This window comes from Jaculus jaculus, chromosome 1 (assembly GCF_020740685.1).
Source record: "Jaculus jaculus isolate mJacJac1 chromosome 1, mJacJac1.mat.Y.cur, whole genome shotgun sequence".
Lineage (NCBI taxonomy): Eukaryota > Metazoa > Chordata > Mammalia > Rodentia > Dipodidae > Jaculus > Jaculus jaculus.
The window spans coordinates 40,006,062-40,029,459 of NC_059102.1; the positions used below are offsets into that span (position 1 = coordinate 40,006,062).

Here is a 23,398-nt window from a genome sequence, read left to right on the forward strand (position 1 = left end):
ACTTAACTGCTAAGCCATCTCTCCAGCCCAGGATAGAAGATCTTTTGTATGATAGGTGTGATAGTTTGAATGTATGTCCTCCAAAAACTTGGGTGTTTTTAAGTTTGTAACTTGAGTCTCCAGGCACTTGGCTTGAGGAGGTGTCACTGGAGATGGATCCTGGTGTCAATCCCTAAGGTGTGTTTGGGGTCAGATCTGATTTCTAGCCCGAAGGTATGCACAATAGTCTGAGCTCTGGCTGGCCCTTGCTGTTTGCTGCTGGGTCTGTGCTTGTTGCTTTTGGTGTTTGCTGGCTGGCAATGGTTTCTCTCTGCCTAGATATATGGTAGTACTTCTTCCACCCCTGATGGAACATCCCTCTGGATCTGTAAGCTTGAAATAAATCCCTCCCTCCCTGACACTGTGCCAGGTTTCAATGCGCATCCCAGCATTGTGCAGCTGTCTACTATAGAAATTTGGTACCAGAAAAGTGGGGTGGTATTGCTGCATGATGAATCTGACTATGTGAATTTTGTCTTTTGGAATTTTGTGCTGGACAAATGAGATGGAAGTTGGTACTTGTAACTGAAAATGCCTTTCAGAGCAGTATGCCAAGTTCTATGGCTACTCTGATGAGAATTTGAAAATGCTAAATGCAAAAGGAATGGTATTTGAAGACTTTGCATATGAATTTTCAAAGGGGGAAGAAAAAAACAGCAAGAACTTTTTGTGGAACTGGGCTATTGGCATAAGCACTGGCTGCATTCTTCTGCCCATGTCCAGAGAGTTTGATCAAGGTTAAATTTGAAAGTAATAGATGGAAGATATAGAACTGAAAACTACAAGATGTAAAGCTGTAAAACTTCAAATGAGTTTAAAATTACTGGCACAGAGAGAGGTTTTAGGTAACTTAAGCTGCTATTGCCTAGCATACTACCACCATTAACTACACTGAAACAATAGAAAGATGCCTGAGTTGATTACACCCTGGAAAGACCGAATGAGTTGAAATGCAAACTATTTTGAAAGGAGATGGCTTGAAGGAATTAACCTGTTCTTCATGGTCAAGATTTAGTTCCTCTCTGGATTAACAAATGGCTATATGGGTGCATACCTAGTATTGGTTTTAGAAGCATGAAAAATGCATAAAAGTGGGTCATTTAGTGCACATGGTTCAAGGAGTTCCTGATGAGACGTGGCAAGTGAAACAGGGTGATGTTCCCATTAGAGGCATTGTCTGAAGGAGCATTTGCGGAGATGTGGCACAGAAAACATTCCTGTTTTAAAGGCTTGAAAGGGGCTGGAGAGATGGATCAGCAGTTATGGCATTTGCCTAAAAGTCCAAACTACCTGGGTTTGATTCCTGCTGCAGTCAGGTTTGCATTGCTGGCAGGAAACAACCAAACAGGGGCAGCTTGTGGGGAAAAAGGTTTATTTTGGCTTACAGACTCAAGGGGAAACTCCATGATAGCAGGGGAAAACAATGGTATAAGCAGTGGGTGGACATCACCTCCTTGCCAATATTGGGTGGACAACAGCAACAGGAGAGTATGCCAAACACTGGCAAGAGGAAACTGGCTATAATACCCGTAAGTCTGCCCCCAACACTACACTGCCTCTACAATTTATCAATACCCATTTAAAGCCAGATTCACAAAGTGGCATATGTATCTGGGGTTTGTTTGAAGTGGCTGGAATCCTTGGTATGCCCATTCTCTCTCTCTGCTTGCAAATAAATACACATTTAAAAAAAAAAAAAACAAACTTAAAGGCTGAAAAGGCCAATGTATGGTGTTGAAGGTGAACGATGGTTTGGAATGCAGAGCCAAAGATGTTTTGGATATACTGAGACTATGCCATGGAGCACTGTGGGTTTGAGATGGAACTTCTCCCTCGCTACTTGTCCTAGCTAGAGTGATGAACTTAAAAACCAAGAGATTACTGGCATTGGTTGTGGATGTTGGACCTGAACTGTAATGTTTGATGTTTGCCTGTGGGTTATTGATTTTACATTGGTCTAGGCTCTCCTTGTTGTGCCTTATAGTAATGCAAATGTTTACTCTATGTTGAAAGTAGGTAACTTGATTTAATTTTATAGGATTCATAGTTAAGAGACAGTCTTGAATCTCAGATGAGACTTGGAAATGTAGAACAGTCTTAAAACTGACAAAGATTATGGAGACCTTTGAATTTGGACTGAATGCAATTTGCAATGTGAGATGATTATGAGTTGATAGGAGCCAGGGGTGGAATGTGTTAGTTTAAACATATGTCCCCTATAGACTCAGATGTTTTATTCCAGTTTGTAACTTGGGTCTCCACACATCTGGCTGGAGGAGGTGTCACTGGGGGGTAAATCCTGGAGTCCAGCCCTAAGATCTGATTTACAGCTTAAGGGTATTCAGGCCAGTCTGAGCTCTGGCTGGGCCCCACTATTTGCTGCCAGTTTTGTGCTTTCTGTTTTTGGTGTTTGCTGGCTGGTGATAGTTTCTCTCTGCTTGGATGTATGGAAGCAGCTTCTTCTGCCACAGATGGAACTTCCTGCTGGATCTATAATGTATGAAATAAATCCCTTCACCCCCTAAATTGTACCTGGTTTTGATGTTCATCACAGCATTGTGGAGCTGTCTGCTACACTAGGCAAGCCCCATTCACTGAGCCCATAATATATATATTTTTTTCTTTCAAGGTAGGGTTTCACTGTAGCCCAGGCTGACCTGGAATTCACTATGTAGTCTCAGGGTGGCCTTGAACTCACAGTGATCCTCCTGCCTCTGCCTCCCAAGTGCTGGGACTAAAGGCATGCACCACTATGCCCAGCTCATTTTCTGGTTTTGATTGGTAAAATATTTCCACATTTAATGAAGTAAGGTATTATAATTCTTGAATATGATGTTTTAAATATTTTATTTATTTGCGAGAGAGAGAACACACATGAGTATACCAGGGCCTGCAAACAAACTCCAGACACATGTGCCACTTTGTGCATCTGGCTTTGTTTAACCCGGGCGATCAGGCTTTGCAAATAAGTACCTTTAACTGCTGAGCCATGACATTTTAATTTATGTATACATTGGGGAATGAAGTAATTATATTTCTATATAATTGTAGAATATGCAAACTGTAGTGACAGAAACAGATCAATGGTTGTCTGTCAAGGGTGGCATGAAGGAAAGGGAAGGGAGACATGCCAGATACATAGGGTAAAACTTTTGAGGGTAATGGATATGTTCATTATCTTGATAGTGATGATGGTTTCACAGGTGTATATGTGTATAAACTTGCCAAACTACTTTAAATATGTGCTTTTTTTTGGTTGTTTTTTTTGAAGTAGGGTCTCATTCTGGTCCAGGCTGACCTGGAATTAACTATGTAGTCTCAGGGTGACCTAAGATTCACAGGGATTCTCCTACCTCTGCCTCCTGAGTGCTGGGATTAAAGGCTTGGGCCACCACTCCCAGCAATATGTGCTATTTTAAAAACTAGAGGAAGTGTATACAGTAAGGCAAAGGAGGGATTTGCAGTGCCCTATGATCCATAACACTTTTAGCTGCTAACATTTTTTTTCATTTTATCAGCCTAATGTCCAAGGTGGAGGGAATCTGGGCAAGGTGGAAAAAGAGAACTAAAGTTTTAAAAAAGCTACCAAACCACTGATTCCTGCTTTCAATGCCTTTTGGCATCTGGCCTTCTAACTTTTTGCACTGAGGAAGTTATCTTTTCTACTCCCCAGGAAACTGAGGGGTCTTTTAAGTCTGGAGGCTGACCAGCAACAATAGAGCTGCAAAAGGAAAACTGTGTTACAACAGAGTCTCCAAGATAACAGGCTCACTTAGTAGCTTTGGAGTTCTGATTTATGTGATCCCAGCTGCACTTATCTTACCATCCCAGGGATGCTGCAGGATTCATGGGCCTACTTTGCTTATGGTATTGATTATATCTCCACTGGAGCTTTAAATTGGTTCATTATACACTTTGAGAAGCAATTAATTAATTTTTTTTTTTTTGAGGTAGGGTCTTCCACTAGCCCAGGCTTACCTGGAATTCATTATGTAGTCTCAGGGTGGCCTCAAACTCATGGTGATTCTCCTGCCTCTGCCTTTTTTGAGTGCTGGGATTAAAGGTGTGCTCCATCACACCTGGCTTACTTAATTTATTTTTGTTAGTGTGGTAGTTTGAATGTGATAATGTAAATGTGTGTCTCTTAGGCTCAGGTGTTTGATTAAAACTGAGTTTGCAACTTCAGCGCATAGCAGGCAGATTCCTGCAATGGGAGGTGGGGGTGAGGGTGAGTAATTGGGGGCAGATCTGAATTCTAGCCTAAAGATATAGAGAGACCAGCTGGACCTCTGCCTGTGCTTGCTTGCTGTTAGTTTGGTGTTTGCTTCATGTTTCGGGGGGTTTCTCTCTGTTTGGATCTGTGAAAGGGAAAAGAGAAACAGCTTCTACCATTGATGGAACTTCCCCTGGATCTGTAAATTGACATAATTTCCTTCCTCCTATAAATGGTGTCTGGTTGGATGTACATTCCAACAACGTGGAGCTGACTATAACAGTTCGTTAACTAATTAGTTTCTTTGAACCAAGGTTTCATGCTTCCCAGGCTGGCCTTGAACTCCATATTAACTGAGGCTGACCTTGACCTCTTGATTCTTATGCCTTCATCTCCCTACGAGCTGGGCTATAAGCCTATGCCTCTATACCCAGCTAAGGATTTTACTTTATTTATTTAGTTTTGGCTTTTCAAGGTAGGGTCTCGCTCTAGCTCAGGATGTCCTGGAATTCACTATGTTGTCTCAGGGTGGCCTCAAACTCACGACAATCCTCCTACCTCTGCCTCCTGAGTACTGGGATTAAAGGCATGTGCCACCACACCCAGCTAAGAATTTTATTTTTTTTATTATTTAGTTATTTATTTTTAATTTTTGTTTATTTTCATTTATTTATTTGAGAGCGACAGACAGAGAGAAAGAGGCAGAGAGAGAGAGAGAGAGAGAGAGAGAGAGAATGGGTGCGCCAGTGCCTCCAGCCACTGCAAACGAACTCCAGACACATGCGCCCCCTTGTGCATCTGGCTAATGTGGGTCCTGGGGAATTGAGCCTCTAACTGAGGTCCTTAGGCTTCATAGGCAAGTGCTTAACCACTAAACCATCTTTCCAGCCCAAGAATTTTATTTTTAAGACAGCCAATATAAATTAAAATTAACTTGTAGGAATCTATTATTATAGCAACCACTTATATCAGGCAAGGAGGTAGGATATTGTAAAAAGACACATACAGATTCTCAAACAGGCAACTTAAAACTTTTAAACATGAACATTTCAGCAAGAAATCTTCAAATTATTTGTCATTGCTTTGTTGGAAATGAGCCAGAAAAGCAGCTTAGAATTCTAAACTAGCCATAAAGCTAAAGGGTAAACTGATGACAGTAGATATAACTAGAGACATATATAACTACAGGCATATGCCACCATGCCTGGCATAAATTCGATTTAAATGCAATATGTGCAACATTTTATAAAAAAGAGTTGAGCCAATGTGTACTAATATCAGACATGTGACAAATCATCCCAAATATAACAGAGATAATATGATAAACACAGCACACTGCTTGAAGATGTGGTACCAGTTTCCAGCTCCAGTCATGTTTTCAGGATACACTTCCCCTCAAAACTGTAAGCCAAAAATAAGCCCTTTCCTTCCTTAAGCTGCTATTGGTTGGGTATTTTGACCTAACAACCAGAAAGTAATTGATGAAGTGTTTAAAATATTAAATAATCTTTCTTTAGACTTATTGCCTAAAACATCTGATGACCTTTGTGATGCCCCCCCCTTTTTTTTTGAGTTAGGGTCTCTCACTCTAGCCCAAGCTGACCTGGAATTCACTATGTAGTCTCAGGGTGACTTTGAACTCACAGCGATCCTCCTACATCTGCCTCCCAAGTGCTGAGATTAAAGGTGTGTGCCACCATGCCCAAGGAATAAGTGTTTTTATTTATTTGTAGCATGCATGTGTGCATGTGTGCACACGGGCACGTCAGGATCTCCTGCTGCTGAAAACAAATGTCAGATACTTGCACACAACTGTTTGCTTCTGGCTTTATGTGAGTGTCTGGGGAATTGAACCCTGGCTGGTATGCTTTACAGGCAGGCTCCTTTAACTACTGAGCCACTTCCCCAGTCCATATCATGCCCTGTCTTAGTCTTGTTTAGTTTAGCACCAGAAAGTTGAAATTGATTGCAGTATTTCAGTGAAGAAAAAAGGAGACTCACTCCCTAGATGACAAAGCCCCCAGTCAGCATGTAACTTGCCTGCCCATTTTCTCACTATGTACTTCCTTTCCCTTCTTTGCACACCTGAGTTTCCCAGGATGAAGCTCTAAGGATGACAGACCCTCCCTCTTCTTCAGGGGCAGACTTAGAATAAAAAAGATTCCTTTGTACCAACTCCTGAATACTGACATCTAAGCAGTGAGTGAGTGTAGACTTTATTCTAAATACATTGGGTATCTGTCTTTATATTTTTAGTGCCAGGTTAGGTAGGAAGGAAACTAACACTTGTAACAGAGCTTGCCATGATGCTAGACATTCAATACCTTTCACCAATGTAGAAGGAACACAGTAATTTTAGAAATTATAGAAAATATAACAGAATTATAATCCTAGAACTGTTTATTTTTGTATAGAAGTAGTATGTTTTGTTTGATCAGTTAATGAGAAATGTGCTATTTTTAAAAAAATCTTTGGAAGGCATACATCTATAGTTTCAACATTTTGAAGACTGAGGCATAAGGATTGTTACAAGTCCAATGCCATCTTGGGCTACAAAGCACGAGTCTGTCTAAAAAACTAAAAAGAAGAAAAAGAAAATTTACAAATTAACATTGGTCACTATGGCTTTTCAACCTTACCTCATGTTTTTCAATTATCACTTCATCAAAAATGTTTATATATATATTATCTTTTATTTTAGATAAACATGAGAAGCTATAATCATGTCCTGGTGAGCTGAAAAACAAGGAAAACACACTTGAATGCATACTATTTTTTCAAAATTCATTAATTTTTCTAAGAGAATTATTCAAAAAGCACATTAAACTATTAGTGATCTTTTTCTTTGTAAAGTTTCAACTTAGATAAGTTATATGCTTTCATGACTGAATGCTATTTTTCATAAGATCCATCATGTGCTTTATAATTTATCTTACTTCTCTGCTTGGATGAAAATTAAAATGTTCAACAACATGGATAACTATGTTAAGTGAAATAAGCCAGACACAGAATGACCAAAACCCATGAGCCCACTCATATGTGCAGTCTAAAAAAGTTGACTTAAAAAAAAAAGTTGACTTTATAATTGAGAGGAGAAAGCCAGTAATAGAACATGGGAGGGAGGAATGGGGACATCTGCTCAATGTTTACTAAGTTACAGTTAGACAGGTCAAGAAGCTCTGGTGTAGTACTCATAGTTGGATAATTAAAGAAAATTATAATTTACTACATACTACAAAAAAGTTATATGGGGGCTAGAGAAATGGCTCAGTGGGTAAGAATTCTTCCTATGCAAGCTTGAGGGCCTGAAGGGGCCTGTCGCCATCTGAGTTCTATTCCCTAGCACGCATGTAGAAAGCCAGACATGGCCATGCACATCTGTAACATTTTTCCAACATTACACAATTACTAAACATTATACAATGCACACCTGTATCAAAATATCATATTACCCCCTTAACATGCACGTTTTTATGTCACCTAAAAATAAGTTTAACTTATAAAGAAGAAATGCAAAATGTTTAAATATTAGGCATGAAGGCTTCCAGCACAGTTCCCCATTGCAAACAAATGATCTGGAGTATGGTGCATTAAAGTTTTCCAATTATATATTAAATTCTGCTAGCTTATACATGAAGTTATACTGCTCTTTTACTTGTAGCTAATAGAACTGACTGTCCCCCTTCCCATACTTATTTTCTCAAACCAGAAATTGGGATAACTTGATTATACACATTTGGGGGGTAGCTGAAAAGTCAGTATGTATCATGAACAATTAACTTCCACTCTAAATTACAGCTTACATACTGAATGTCCATCAAATGTCTAGCAGTGATGAAAATCACAACCCTGAATGGTAGGTATTCCACATATGAACACTGAGGCTCAGAGAAATTAACTCATTCAAGATAATGGCACTAGCATGGGACAGAGAGCCCTGATCTGAATCCAATTCTAATAACACCAAAGTCATGTTGCGAATTAGTTGTCTTTGGCTGAGTTACTTTAGCTCTCTTTTTCTTAACTTTCACAAAGTTGCTTCCCTTCCACATACCTTCTGCAAAGATCTCATCCCTTTTCTTTTTTAATGTTTTTCTGATTTATTATTTATTTATTTATTACAGACAGAAAGAAGGAGAGAGAGACAGAGAGAATGGGCACATCAGGGCCTCTAGCAAATGAACTCCATATGCATTTGCCACCATGTGCATCTGGCTAACATGGGACCTGGGGAATCAAATCAGCATCCTTAGGCTTCACAGGCAAGTGCCTTAACCACTAAGCCATCTCTCACCCTTTTCTTTACTTAGCTCTGCAAATTCTAAAGAAAAACCTCATCTAAACAACTGAGATGTTAACTGCTTTTCTGTTAACTACCTTTCTTTAGATATACAGTACCTAGAACAGCCATATCTCCTGATAGTACCACAATGTGTAACTCTCCTCCTTTGTCTTTAGGTCTATTCATGAGCTAATATGAGACATGCAAGTTGCTAGGAAGTTTAGCTTGTAGAAAAGAAGTATATCTGATCATAAAAATACAGGAATTAGCCTCAGGAAGCCCGGATGATTGTGGTATTCTAGCCAGTGGAAAACAATGACTACATGGACTACAGGACCCTGTTCAACTTGTAGACATTCTGCTTTTTGTCTCTCTGGGTCTCCTTCCCCTTGTACCTCTGAGTTTCAAGGATGACAGCTCCTCTACTTCAGGATGACTGACTGAGTAAAATTTATTTTCTTCCCACCAATTCTCACCTCCCAAGTATTGGCTTTTGAGTGCAAGCAACCCAGATCTGGATCTGGTAGCATTTTCACTAAATATCAGCTACTGATGTTATTGATCAAAGGTTACTGATAATAAAGCAAGTATAATTTCAAGGAATCTCCAGCAGTTTCTATTACCTATATGTAGAGATTACTAAATAATGTTAAATGAGTTTAAAGAACAATTTTAAGTTAAAAACTCATTTTCTTAAGTGGTAAAATAAGTTGACTTTGCTCCTTCAGTGTTTTATTTTATGTTATGAATGTCTAAGGCTGGGCAGAGAAGACAATGCATATTTACAATTCTTTGCTGGTAGGAAAAAGGACAACTGTCCCTCAAAACACTTCACTCTGTCAAGTTGACATATGCCTTAAATCACTTAGGTCCTTCTGTATTACCTTTGTTTTGTATTTAAAAAAATTTTTTTGGTGTATTTTTATTTATTTATTTGAGAGCGACAGACAGAGAAAGAGGCAGAGAGAGAGAGAGAGAGAGAGAGAGAGAGAGAGAGAGAGAGAGAGAGAGAGAGAGAGAGAGAATGGACGCACCAGGGCTTCTGGCCACTGCAGACGAATTCCAGACGCATGCACCCCCTTTTGTGCATCTGGCTAACGTGGGTCCTGTTGAATCAAGCCTTGAACTGGGGTCCTTAGGCTTCACAGGCAAGTGCTCAACTGCTAAACCATCTCTCCAGCCCTGTTTTGTATTTTATCCAAATTTTTCTAACATTTTGCCATAATTCTGCCTCCAAAGTGGGCCTTACAGGACTAGCTACTGCTCATTCCATTTGCAGGTAGGATTTTTCCTTCTGTGCTGGGGATTGACCCAGGGCCTCGTGCATGCTAGGCAGGCCTTTGCTACTCTACAGCTTGGCATGTACTATTTATTCACTAAAATGTTGCAGGGAACAAGGGTTTGGTATCTTAAAACAGAAGCAACAAGAAGTCGTAGCTTGATGATCTTGACTTGACTTTCTGATATTACTTGCTTGTGCTCCCAACATGCCTTCGGTTTATCATTGAAAGAATGTAAACATCCCAACGTCTTCCCTTTAGTTCACTGGTAAATGCATTTATCTTACTGTCTTATGTTCTCCTGTACCATTTCATTTAATTTAGTGTATTTGGCTGGGCATGTTGACATGTGCCTGTATATGCTGAGGGAGAAAGTCCACAAATTCATGGCCAGCCTGGTCTACCTAGCAAATTCCAGACCAGAGCAGGCTGGATAGCAAAAATTTAAACAAATGAACTAACCCTCAAAGGGGAGATTTTTCCTAACTCTGATGTCTAAACTAATAATCCAAGTATTTCTACCACATACATGCTCTCTTTCTCCTTCCCATGCCCCTCTTTTCACTTTTTGGTTTCTTGAGACAGTATCTCATTATTTAGCCCAGTCTGGCCTGGAACTCATTATATATCCCAGGTTGCTCTCAAACTCAAGATCCCCCTGTCTCAACCTCCCAGGTGCTAAGATTATAGATATGTAGCACCGTGCCTAGCTCCTAGCAGGTGCATTTTATACTTTAATTATTTAACTGGATATTCTGCAATGAGATATAATAGATTTTCCCCTTAAAATAATTTCTCCTTTACACAGAAACAGTACAAAGTTCAGGAAAACAAAGATTCGAGAACAAGGCAATCAAAGCCCAGAGTTAAGGTATGTAGTGAGGCAACAAGGATATCTGCATAGGAACTCTGACCAAAGAGTCTCAAAATGCAATTGAGCCAGTGTTGAGTCTGGAAGGACATATCTGATTTCTAACATTTTCAGAAACAGCCCTATCACCTGAGCTAACAAAGTTCCAAAGTACACTGGTCCACTTAGCGTTTCCCCTCATTGAAACCTTTAGCATAAAGAGTGTCCCTCTCCTTACAAATCCTTGTTAGCTAGGAACTGAGAGGTGGTAGCTTCAATATCTGTGTAGATTACAAGATGCCATCATGGATACGAAGGCAATATGTCAGTTCTTCTAGGTTGCTTTGATTTTTGTTGGAAGGTGATATGAGTTTACATGGACAGTAGGCAAAACATATAAAATATACACTCACTAAATAATCATATGCTATCATATAATATCACATGAACTATGAAATAATATGAAATATGAAACATAGAAAATTCTGTGACATAGTGTAGGAATAAGAACTCAATTTTCCCACTTCTCAAAATAATATGATATCATCTGAACAATATTTGTCAGGCATGGTGGTGCATGCCTATAATCTCAGCACTCAGGAGGATCATCTGTGAGTTCAAAGCCAGCCTGGGACTACAGAATGAGTGCCATGTCAGCCTGGGCTAGAGTGAGACCCTACCTCAAAAAATAAACATCTGGAAAATTTGTAACCAGTAATCAAGCACACTAATAGTAGAGAAAGTAGACATGGAATTTGATCCAATTTAATTGGTCATGTGGTGGGTGGAAGTCCTAAAAACCATATTTAATTATAAGATTATTCAAATTTCTTATTAATTTATTCGTTTATTTTGTTCTTTGTTATAAGCAGAAACACTGTATATATTTCTTTCTGAGTTTTAACATCTGATATTTAATAAAAATATCTTTTGTATAGCCTGCAGAATTCCTGCTCAGTAGTTAAAGGTACTCACCTGCAAAGTCTGTTGACCTGGGTTTGATTCCCTAATACCCACATAAAACCAGATGTACAAAGTGGCTTATGCATCTGGAATTTGTTTACAGTTGCAAGAGGCTCAGGCTCATGCTCTCTTTCTGCTCCCCCCTCTCTCTCTTAACAATTAAATAAAATATTTTTTAAAAATCTTTTTTAATAAGAATATTACAGGAAGTATGCCTTCACTCACTCTTTAGAATATTCAAGTAGTCTGAAACTTTAATACAAATGAATATAGTTTTAAAATAAGGAAAGTAAATGAACTCCACTACTAATTAAACACATATATGTAGCCCCATCTTTCTAGAAAGAGGATTAGTGAATTACTGAATTATAAACAAGGAAAACAGACCCAGAAATCTATGTTTTAAGTGCCACTGACTTAAATAGAAACACATGTGTTTCAGAAGACAAGAATGGGAGCGTGCAGAGCAGTGCTATTTGCAATGATGAAAAAAATGAAACAGGACACATGTGCATTAACAGAAAAGTACAAGTACACTGTGATACTTTCATTAAGTGGAATGTTAATATAGTAGTTAAAAGAATGAAAGTGTCTGAGTCCATGTTGTATGGCAATTACAGAATACTTGAGACTAGGTAATTTGTAAGGAACTGAAATATCTCTCATAGTTCTAGAGGTTGGGAAGTACAAAATCAGTGCATAATATTTGGCATCTGGTGAGGGCCAAAGCTGTCCCTTCATGTAGCCCAAGTAGATGAAAGACACACACTCCTTTTTATAGACGCATCAGTTTACTTTGAGGGCAGTTCCCACATGACCTATGCATCTCTCATTAGGCTGTAACTCCCTACACAGCTGCCTGGAAATTCAGTTTGTAATGTATGAATTGTTGGGACACAGTGTGGTAAGAGCAGAAGCTACACTTTATGCATGAGCATGTATGAATCTCTTAAAGCTAATTATGAGCAAAGAAAGACTTTAGAAGAATATACAAATATTACTGAATTACCTGAAGTTGAAACTTCATACAAATAAATGCCTACAAAGTAAAATCATAAGGGAAGAAAGAAAATGATAAACACAAGTTCATGCTTGAAATTCTTGGAGGAAATAAAGGCATGTAATTTGGTAATGGCATACAGGGCCTTCTAAGCATTAATAATTTCTGTTTTTCAAGCTGGATGGTAGATTCATGGGTATGCATTCTATAATTTGTCTCAAGAACTTGCATTGATATCTACATTAAATATAAGTTTACATGAATTAAATATTTCATAATTTAAAAGTAAAATCATAGTTAAAAGCTGAAGGGAAATGGACTCTAACTTACTTGAAATCTATACTAATTTCTTCATTCCAACATGGATGAGATCCACTTGCAGTATTGGTCTGGTATATAGTGTGTTGAAAAGAAACTTCTATAAAGGGGTATACCATATCCTGCAACACATCATAACTATTGACTAGGTTTTTATAACATTTTATATAGTTGAGAAAGACAGAAGACTAGGAAATTACTAGGCAACTGGATGACTTAATTTTTGTAGTTTTTCAAATAGCCATTATTTATCATTGATTTAATAAACATATGTTAGTCCTCTGTTTTAGTTACACTTCTAGGGTCCAAAGGTAACCAGGAGTTTTCTTTAAGGATTTTATAATCTAACTAAAGGAAATAAAGAGATGAGTGAATAAGTGCAATGAAATGTGGGAACTGAAACAAGAGAAATGGATCCTAGTTATGAGTCACTTGGGAAAGGGGGCGGTTAAACTTCTGGAGAGAGAACTAGGGGAGCATCAAGCACAAGCATGGGATTATTTGACCAACATTGAGATGTGTGGAAGCTATTCTAGGAAAAGGAACCAAAGGTTGGAGGCCTTCTAGAGTCAGTAGTAGTATGACATGGCTGTGTGGTAGATGGACAAGGGGCTGGATGGTAAATAGGAGCCAGAATATCAAAGGTTTTGTAGGTATCTGAGGAACTTAATACCTTGTCTTATAGGCCCCAAAAGCAGATAATGAAGTGGTTAGAATACCATTTTACAAAGAGGAATAAGTCCTTTGTTAGAAGGAGTAAACTGGAACCCAAAGAGCACGGAAGTAAAGAGATCAATTAGGAGCCAACTTCAATTAAAGGCAAAACATAATCACAATGAGACTTTATAAAAAGTGTTAACTACTTATCTCAATTAAGATCTCATTTGAGGCCACTGATTTGATTATTTCTTGATGTCTCAGGCGAGACATGGAGGATGTCATATAAGCAGGCATATCGAAAGCCCTTCAGGAAAAATACAACATAGAGACATATACTTTAATTCGTTTTAATACTTTTGGTAGATATGAGAGGTACCCTAGGCCCTCTGGTTTTGGTCATAGTACATTGGCATGTACAGCTAAATGGAGTTCTCACAACTCTGGAGGACTGGCTCCTAACTGCTTAGTTACAAATTAAGTGCGCCTATCATAACATGTCCACTGCTTCTCAGCAAGAGGAAGAATAAGACAAGTGATACTTTCAGAATATATCCTTAGCCGGGCGTGGTGGCACACACCTTTTATCCCAGCACTTGGGAGGCATAGGTAGGAGGATCACTATGAGTTCAAGGCCACCCTGAGATGGCAATTCCAGGTCAGCCTGGACCAGAGTGAGACCCTACCTCGAAAAACAAAACAAAACAAAACAAAACAAAACAAAACAAAACAAAACAAAACAAAACAAAGAAGAAGAAAGAAGAAGAAGAAGAAGAAATCCTTTGTACTTTTTTGATATTATAATACTTTCTTTTACAAAAGAATGTTTATAGAAAATGATGACTTCATATATCCTTATTTCACAGTCTAGAAAATGTACATTTATTTTGAGAACAGAGTTCTATCAATGAATAAGGTTGTAGTTTTTGTACTTTATAAAACATAAGCAAAACCTTTAAGAAATTTTAAATATAGATTATAATAGCCAGTAAGAAAAATGTTTTTCATAGGTAGAACTCATATGTGGTAGACATAGTGAGGGATAACTAATATTCCTTAGATATTTGGGTACTAATTATTCATGTATTTCAACCTTACATGACATGAAAATATCCAGGACATGTTGGATATACTTGAGCACTTAATATTCAGAATGCCTTAATTTGATCATTCTGTCTTCACAAATCCTCTGCCCAAGAAACAAATAAAACCCACTGAAAAGGGGGTTAAAATCTGCTTTTGTGGAAGTAACCTACCAATCCAAAATAGAACAGGATGCAACTGTAGCAATTCTGATTTAATGAGCCAATCTGCATTCACCCCACAACTTTCCTGGGATATCTCCTGAAAGAAAATTAATGTTCCATCCACTTCCTCTCACTTTCTGCATCCAGTACTGGGAGAGAACAGCGGCATGGAATAGTGTGGTTGGCAGCAGACACTTCACAAACTTCAGAACAGCGCGTATGAGTAAAAGGAGTTCATTTGACAACAAGGAAGGTGAGCATGTGTCAAATACCTCCAAAACATGCATGTTAAAGCTAATTTGGCAATCTCAAACTTCTGAAAAGAAAACATTTATTTTTAGGGCCTTGAGCATGCTGGCTATACACTCTACCACTTTACTATGAAAACTCTTCGTATGTGACAGTAACATAGATTTGACCATCCAAATGAAGAGCTGAATTTTCATTTGTTTTGAGTAATAGAATTTTTTTTTGCAGTTCTGAGCTTCAAACCCAAGTAAATGCATATACTAGACAAGTACTGTGCTATTGAGCTATACCCCAGTCACTTTATGTATTGAAACATAAAATGCAAATGGTTCTCACAAGGAAGATTGCATGAGTATTTTTCACAGTTGAAATAGATCGCCTGCAACTCTAAAAGTTGGAACATATTGTCTTACCTACTAAGTACTGTTTTTCTGGTCGGAATATTATAGGCCCTTAGTATCCTGACAAGAATCTTAACATCTCCATCAGAAATGGTCTGTGCTGCAACTTTTTTTCTTTCTTTCCTCTGAGGCTTTAACTTTCTTCGTGGTTCAGTAAACTTACAAATTATATCTGTTAATTGACTAAAGAAAAAAAACAAGCCAAGGGTATGCTGAGGTAAAGCTATGAAACAGGACCTTTCAGAAGATTAATATTGTTATTTATTAGCAGTCATTATCTTGAAAGTGACTGGACATCCACATTTTTGTTATTGCTCTGAATCAGTAAGTTACATGGTCTGGCAACTCAGGCAACATAAGTCCACACAGAACTATAGTTTCATAGTCACACTAGTCTCTTTCAAAAGACTGAAAATTGTACCCAATGAATTTCAGCATCTAAAGAAATTAGAACCAACAGTGGTGTGGTAGCACTTGCCTTTACTCCCAGAATTCAGGAGGCTGAAGTAGGAGGATTGCTATGAGTTCGAGGCCAGCTTAGGCTTCAGAGTGATTTCTCGGTCAGCCTAGGCTAGAATGAGACCCTGCCTTGAAAAAACAAACAAAAAATAAATAAGTAAAAAAGACAAAATAAGCAAACAAAAAAGAAATTAGAACCTTGCTGGTAATATCAAGACTTTGTGGCCTCTAGAGAGGATCTACCTCAGAGAGACCTTCCAGAGAAGATCTAACTGAGCTCCTCCCACTCACCCTGTGCCTCACACAGATGGATAGCACAAGAGCTGAGGTATTTTGACAAAGACTACCCCAGGTGTTCCCCAGAGATCTTGGTGCTGTGGTGCTGCTAAGGCGTCTCAGATTTGCAGGGTAGTTGACAGGTTTATTGTGATACTTCCAGCAATGGCTTATCCAGTAATGGTCTTATAGAAGAAAATCTTAGGACAAAACAAAATTGACATGAGGTATTTCTTTTAATTTTCTACCTTGTCTGAAGAACTACCAAAAATGAGAAGGAGAAAACTATGTAATTAAAAAATTGGCTGGGCTTGGTGGCATGTGCCTTTAAATCCCAGCACTCGGAGGCAGAGGTAGGAGGATAGCCATGAGTTCGAGGCCATCCTGAGACTACAGAGTGAATTCCAGGTCAGCCTGAGCTAGAGTGAGACCCTACCTCAAAAAAACAAAAATAAAATATAATGGTCAATAGAGGGCATGGGGTGATGGTTCAGTGGTTAAAGGCTCTTGTTTGCAAAGTCTACTAGCCTGAGGTCAATTCCCTAGCCTCACACATACAGCCAGATGGGTAATTATTTTCAGGGTCAGCTCACATGTACACACACACACAAATAAATATTTTTAAACATAAAACAGATAATCTAGAGAGCAACTTGAAAGTGGCTAAATACATTATGTCAACATGTCACTTTCTTCTCTGAAGCTACCATTTTGACATGTGACTAAATATAAAGAAGAGAGAACTTAGAGGTATTTGAAGATAATTGCTTAAAGCTTTATCTTTCATACTTAATAATTTCAAAAGTACCTTGCAGATACAATTTCTTCATAATCAGCCACAATATCTGATAGGCTGAATTTACTGACTTTGACGATTTTTTTCATTGTCAACCTTCTCACCTAGAAAAACCAGACAATAAATAAATGTAGTGTTTATACATTTTTTTTTCCCAAGGTAGAGTCTCACTATAGCCCAGGTTGATTTGGATTTCACTATGTAGTCTCAGGTGCACCTCAAACTCACAGTGATCCTCCTACCTCTGCCTCCAGAGTGCCATGTGCCACCACACCTGGCCAGTGTTCACACTTTAAGGTTAAATATGGTGCTTCTGGTGCCACTATATTTTACTCTTCATTTTTACAAGCAACAAGGAAAAGGGAGTTAAATTAAGTGCTTCTTTTTTGCTACCACTGAAATCATTCTCAACCTACACTGTTACATCAAAGCAAGTTCTTTGTAGTTTTCCTCTTCTCATCCATTTCATCTCATCCTAAATTCTTTGCTCAAACTTTCCACCTAGTTCATAGGATACATGGCCAGAAGTGGTCTTCAACAAAGGAGATAACCTCCCTGTACACTCATTTCTACAGACACCACTAGCAGTGGACATAAATCTTGATCTACAAACTCAAAGAAATTGGATCACATTTCTGCATTTCCTTTGAGTCAATCCTATTTTAAGTTTAAGCCTTATTTCATCAAATTGGAAAGAAAGCCAGTGCAACAAATGCTTTGAACCACTGAGCCCTCTCCTCAGCCCTTCGGACTAGATTCTCTATAGCTTAACTGTGGCCTTGGCCACTACTAACCCAAGGGAAGTACTATGCACATGATCCATGCTTTTATGAGCTTCTTCCACTATAGTCACACAGACCCCAAAGCCGTAAGGTAAACAGTGACAGAAAACTCTAACAAAGGGGATGATCAGGCACCTATGGCTCTAACAGCCATCCAGGATCAACTTTTTCTAGTATCTGTAGTTAAGCAATGTTACTATATGAATTTACCAAAATTGCAGATTTAAGCTAACCTCAGACAGTATTGCAATTAGCAACTTGTTCCTGGGACGAAACGCCTAACAAGAAGTGGCTTATGGGAGGAAAGGGTTTTTTATTTCAGGCCTAAAGTTTCAAGGCAAGCTTTGTAGTGACAGAGGAAGCTTCGGCTCACTTCATCATACTTTAACAGCAGGAAGCATGAACAGCCAGAGCTCCAGCTTGCTTTGAGATCCACCTCCAATGACACACCTCCTCCAGCAGGAGCCTGCCTACTGAGGAACCAAGTAGGAAACTTAATCAAAAATATCTGAGGCTATAGGGGACATTTACATCAAACCACCACAGCTGGCAGAGACATCTCATAGAGATTGAAGTCTAACTACACTATTTTTTTGTTTGTTTGTTTGTTTTTGTTTTTTGAGGTAGGATTTCACACTAGTCTAGGCTGACCTGGAATTCACAATGTAGTCTCAGGGAAGACTCGAACTCACAGTGATCCTCTTGCCTCTGCCTCCCAAGGGCTGAAATTAAAGGCATGTGCCACCACACCTGGCTTATGCTGTTTTCTTAATCCTCTTTCTAGGATGCATTGGTGCATTTCAGGCTTTCTCAGCACATACTCCCTTACCCTTGGCAGGTCCTCTTGCCCCTCCCTCCTAGGTTTCCTCACATATAAGAAAAAAGAGAAGGGACAAAAGGCTATACCTTTTCTTTACTTATGACCAAGAATATATCTTTATTTTCCAAGACAGTAAACTCATCATTAAAGAGCACCCTAAACTATTTTTTCTTTTTTATTTCCACAGTCGGGTCTCATTTTCTAGCCCAGGCTGACCTGGAACTCACTCTGTAGTTCCAGGCTAGCCTCAAAGTCACAGTGATCCTCCTACCTCTGCCTCCTGAGTGCAGGTACTCAGGGCTAGCATGCCTGGCTTCTTTTCTTTTTTAGTTTTTCAAGGCAAGGTCTCACTCTAGCTCAGGCCTTTTTTCTTTTTTAAAGCATGGTGCTAGTAAAGAAGTAAAAGGTGTGTGGAGTGGAGTAAAACCATCTGTAAGCAGGAGTGGAGAAAAGCCATCTGTAAGCAGGGCTCAAAGCAAGCTTTGGGAAGTCTGAATATTCATGCTTCAGAGAGGGTACAGAGGACTTCTAGTTCATTGATGATGAGGTGAGCCAATGAAAAAGGAAGTCTGAAGAGAACAACAAGCTGCAGTGACTAGAGTAAGTGGATCTGCCCATCTGACTGCACAGAATATTTACCATGTTTACACAAATCTACTTGCAAACACACTGATACCACATGATTACCTTTTTCAGAAAATTGATAGAATTAATCCTTTGCACAGTAATAGAATTCACATCTGAAATGGATATTTCCTTCTGCGCTTGACTTTCATACTCCTAAATAGATAATTAAGTTAGCTCTATGTGAATGTAACAAAGGGTTCAGATATGACAGCTACAGCCAAAAAAAGCACACTCTTCATCTCCGTTCAGTGTGAGCGGGAGTGTGGCAAACACTCCTCAAGGAAAGACACTCCTTCCCAATTCTACCACTGAGACTTGGCTAAAAGCTGTGACTCTATTTTATTTGTTTCTGGGATGAAATCTATTCATCTTGTAAAATAATGGCTGAGAAAAATCTTGAGATTGAGAAAACAAGGGAAGTCATTGTTCTGCTTTTCTTCTTTCACCTCTGAGTCATACCTAAACAGTTTCTCTGACACTCCCCTTAGGCTGGGGCCCAGTATGCATCTGCTACAATTGTGGCTCTCAATGTAATCAGCTGAGCCCTAAACGGTTTAGTGGACACCAGAATCTGGTATCTCTACCCAAGTTGCTTGACATTACCCTGCACTAGTAATTCTACTGCAGATATTTTCTGTAGAGATAGAAAACAATTCCTTTCTTCCTGAACTCTTCTAGCAAGCTTCAGTGGTACAATTACTACAGAAATCCTCTCTTATAACTTCTCTATACCATCTATTGCCAGATGGGTGGTGTGTTGGTAAATGTTTAACAAGTTGTTTTGAAGGAGGAGAAGCTCCAATTTGTAGCATTTGCTGATTTGGGGCAGATGCTCCCCCAGTAGCAGTTTACAGCAATCACTATAAAACTACTGCAGGTGTGGTTAGGAACAGACACACACACACACACACACACACACACGACAGGCTTTCACCAGCAGGACTTTTAGCTTCAGTATGTAAGCAGACAAGACTAGCTTTTCCTCCCATTCCTTTTTATTGTTTCATAGAGCTGAAATTGAGATGTGTCTTATAATCAATGTCTAAGCTCACCCCAGTAGTGTTTCTCCTCCTATCCCCAAAGCTGCTGTTCAATTACTAACATACTTATGATCACAAAATGTAACAGTTACATAAGTTTAGAATATGCCTAAAGGATTTTGGCTATCAAATAGATTGTTTGGACAACACATAAAATCAAGCACAGGACTTTCTGGAATTTAAGAGATCTGTATATTTTTAATGTCTAATGAAAATGGGAAATGGGGTTATAAATCATTATTTAACAAAATTACTACAGAAGTTAAGATGGGCCACTTGAAAGTACCTTCACTGGGTATTAGATTTATATGGAGATAATGATTAAGAGAGAACACTCCCAGAGACTGTTTTCCTTTTAACTTAGAAAAGCCATGTTCTTAGCTGAAGGCGATATATAGTAAGGTTAGCCTTTTTCATCTTAAGTTTCAGGTGTCTCAACAACAGTTTCTACTAAACTTAAATGTGCTATTTTTGCCACAAACCTTTAGGAAACTTTAAATAATAAATACACTTGAGACCTTTAGGAATCATAAGGTAAACCACATTGATCATGAGCAATTCATGAATAGTTATGAGAGTTTCAGCTGATTGAACTCATGATATTCCACAAATTTTGCTACAATTAATTTCCTGCCCCACCAAGAGCTCTGTGGCAATTTGATAATAAATGAAACTATACCATTTTTCTGAGGAACTGTGTTACTAAGCTTTTCCCCATCTGATTTGTCCTTCATTTCAATAAAGTCCTCAGATACATGAGGAATCAAGCCATAAATTTACATTTGCTGAATGTTACATATGTCATGTTTTACTATGACTACAGATTTCAAAGAAATGTATTTTATATATATCGAACAATTTCACTGTAACAGTGACCAATAATGTGAAAAAATGCTTCATGTAGTGTTGATTAGACAAGTCCTTACTGCATTTCTTTAGTCAAATACCAGTAATGAAAGTGTAAGCTCTATGACAGCAAGGACCAAATGTCTTCACTATTGCATATAGGCACTCTAAATACTTGTGGATATGAAAAAAAGATAGGTGCAAAGCAGCAAAAACACCATCTTTATCATATAACAAGCTCTATCTGGATAGAAACCAAGTACCTGGAGTACTATATCTGGAATGTCTCTGTCATGGAGGGGCATTTGCTGCAGAAGAAAGAAATCTAGTTGACCTGCATTTCTAAGTTGTAAAAGTTGGAAACGTTTACTTCTTTTCATTTCCTCTTCAGAAACAAAGTTAAATTCATCCTGCAATTGTTCAAGGCGGAAATACTTTGGAATATCCTGCCCTTTATGTTTCATATTCTGTAAAATATAAAGATGCACAGTCTTTACTAAAATATTAATTACCTTAAGTTCAAAAGTCATCTAGAAATATTGTTTTATCTCCTAAACTGTGAAGTATGACTGACAAGAACAGCTGAGCCTATAGAAGGATATGAACTGCAAAATATACAGAATCCAACTTACTTGGCTTCTCAACCTTTGCCAGGTTATGACTTATGCAGAAAGTGAAAAATATTTGTATTTCACACACAAAAATAGATTGTAAGGAGCACATGGACAGAAGGATACATGTTCCAGACTTGGAGATAGATATGATAGCCTATGGATATCCTTCTAGGCAGAGAAATAGCTGAATGAAGGAAAGTATGAAGGAAACATATTTGGACACACAGAGCATTCAGTTGGCTATAAGGAAGAATAGGAAAGAACAGATAATGAATCTGAAGGGAAGAGGGTGTCTGTTAGTCCTCTTGGTGAGTCATCCTGACATCTGTAGTACCTGATGCTATGGTTGGAGCATACAGGGTGTATACAGATGTTTCCTTAGAGGTCAGACTTTTGGTATACTACAGACAAACCATCAGGTCTAAAGTAGTCATACTTTCAGTTCTAATTGCCTTTGTGATATTGCAAACTGATTGGAAACTGTATCTGCCTCAATTTTACCTTTATATGAACCTGCATTACTTAGAAAAATATGCAGCAAACAATGGGGAAATACAAGGGGCAAGCCTTATGAAATGGAATATGTTTACAGTATTGATATAGTTATAACTTACCATAATCAATTCTGTTAAATCGGAATACTCTGGATTATTTGGATCAATTCTGACTTTACTTATCCAATCACAGAGCTTTTGTGAGTTAGCGAGCCATGGATTTCCAGGAATATCTCTTGCATTGACATTTCTTAGCACACTAACATGGAGGAAAGATTTTATGAATCTATATGTGGTTTGTAGATGTACATCATTATACAGATTAAGATCTACCAGCTGTAGGAATTCAGATATAAAATCAATCCATCCCTGAATTCAAAAATGGTTCTTCTCACATTCTAACTTTATCACTTTTTTTTTTTTTGAGGCAAGCCCAATGGACTGGCCTTTTTTTAAATGAGAGATTGAGAGAGAGAGAGAGAGAGAGAGAGAGACAGAGAGAGAATTGGCCCACCAGGGCCTCTAGCTACTGTAACTGAACTCTAGACATGTATGCTACCTCGTGCACATGTGTGAACTTGTGCACGCAACACCTTGTACATCTGGCTTTTGTGGGATCTGGGAAGTTGAACATGGGTCCTTAACTTTGCAGGCAAGTACCTTAACTGCTAAGCATCTCTCCAGCCTTTATCACCATTTTTGGATACATGCTTATCCTCTCTTAAAAGAGCATAAGCTTCTTAAGGAAAAAGTCTACAAACATTCACCTTTGCTACTCCACTTACAGAACTGCTAAAATATAGTCAATGCTTATGTCAGCAGTGTGTTTTGGATATATTCTAATAACTCTAAGCATAGAAACTTTCTAAGTATTTTCTTTTCATATGATACACAATATTAAAATTTAATCCAAATATTTGTTTAAGCAAAAGAAGTAAGGTACATAAGATAAAAAATAAACTTTAGGGCTGGAGAGATGGCTAAGTGGTTAAGGCACTTGCTTACAAAGCCTGATGGCCTGGGTTCAATTCCCTAATTCCCATGTAAAGTCAGATGCACAGAGTGGCACATGTGTCTGGAGTTTGTTTGCAGTGGCTGAAGGCCCTGGTGTACCCGTATTCTCCCTCTCGCCCTTCCTCCCTCTC

At 38.5% G+C, this 23,398-nt stretch overlaps 1 protein-coding gene across 1 annotated transcript in view; it reads right to left on the reverse strand.

Annotated features, from left to right (window-relative positions):
- The window catches only part of Cc2d2b (coiled-coil and C2 domain containing 2B), a 101,280-nt gene that overhangs the window by 26,769 nt on the left and 51,113 nt on the right, over positions 1-23,398 (reverse strand). Inside the window, exons 18-25 of the mRNA XM_045148424.1 lie at positions 22,374-22,512; positions 21,409-21,612; positions 19,320-19,412; positions 17,043-17,134; positions 15,512-15,682; positions 13,809-13,909; positions 12,958-13,090; positions 6,892-6,988 (exon numbers count right to left, since the gene is read on the reverse strand). Coding sequence (XP_045004359.1) covers positions 6,892-6,988; positions 12,958-13,090; positions 13,809-13,909; positions 15,512-15,682; positions 17,043-17,134; positions 19,320-19,412; positions 21,409-21,612; positions 22,374-22,512 — 1,030 coding nt within the window. The remainder of the gene's footprint in view (positions 1-6,891; positions 6,989-12,957; positions 13,091-13,808; positions 13,910-15,511; positions 15,683-17,042; positions 17,135-19,319; positions 19,413-21,408; positions 21,613-22,373; positions 22,513-23,398) is intronic.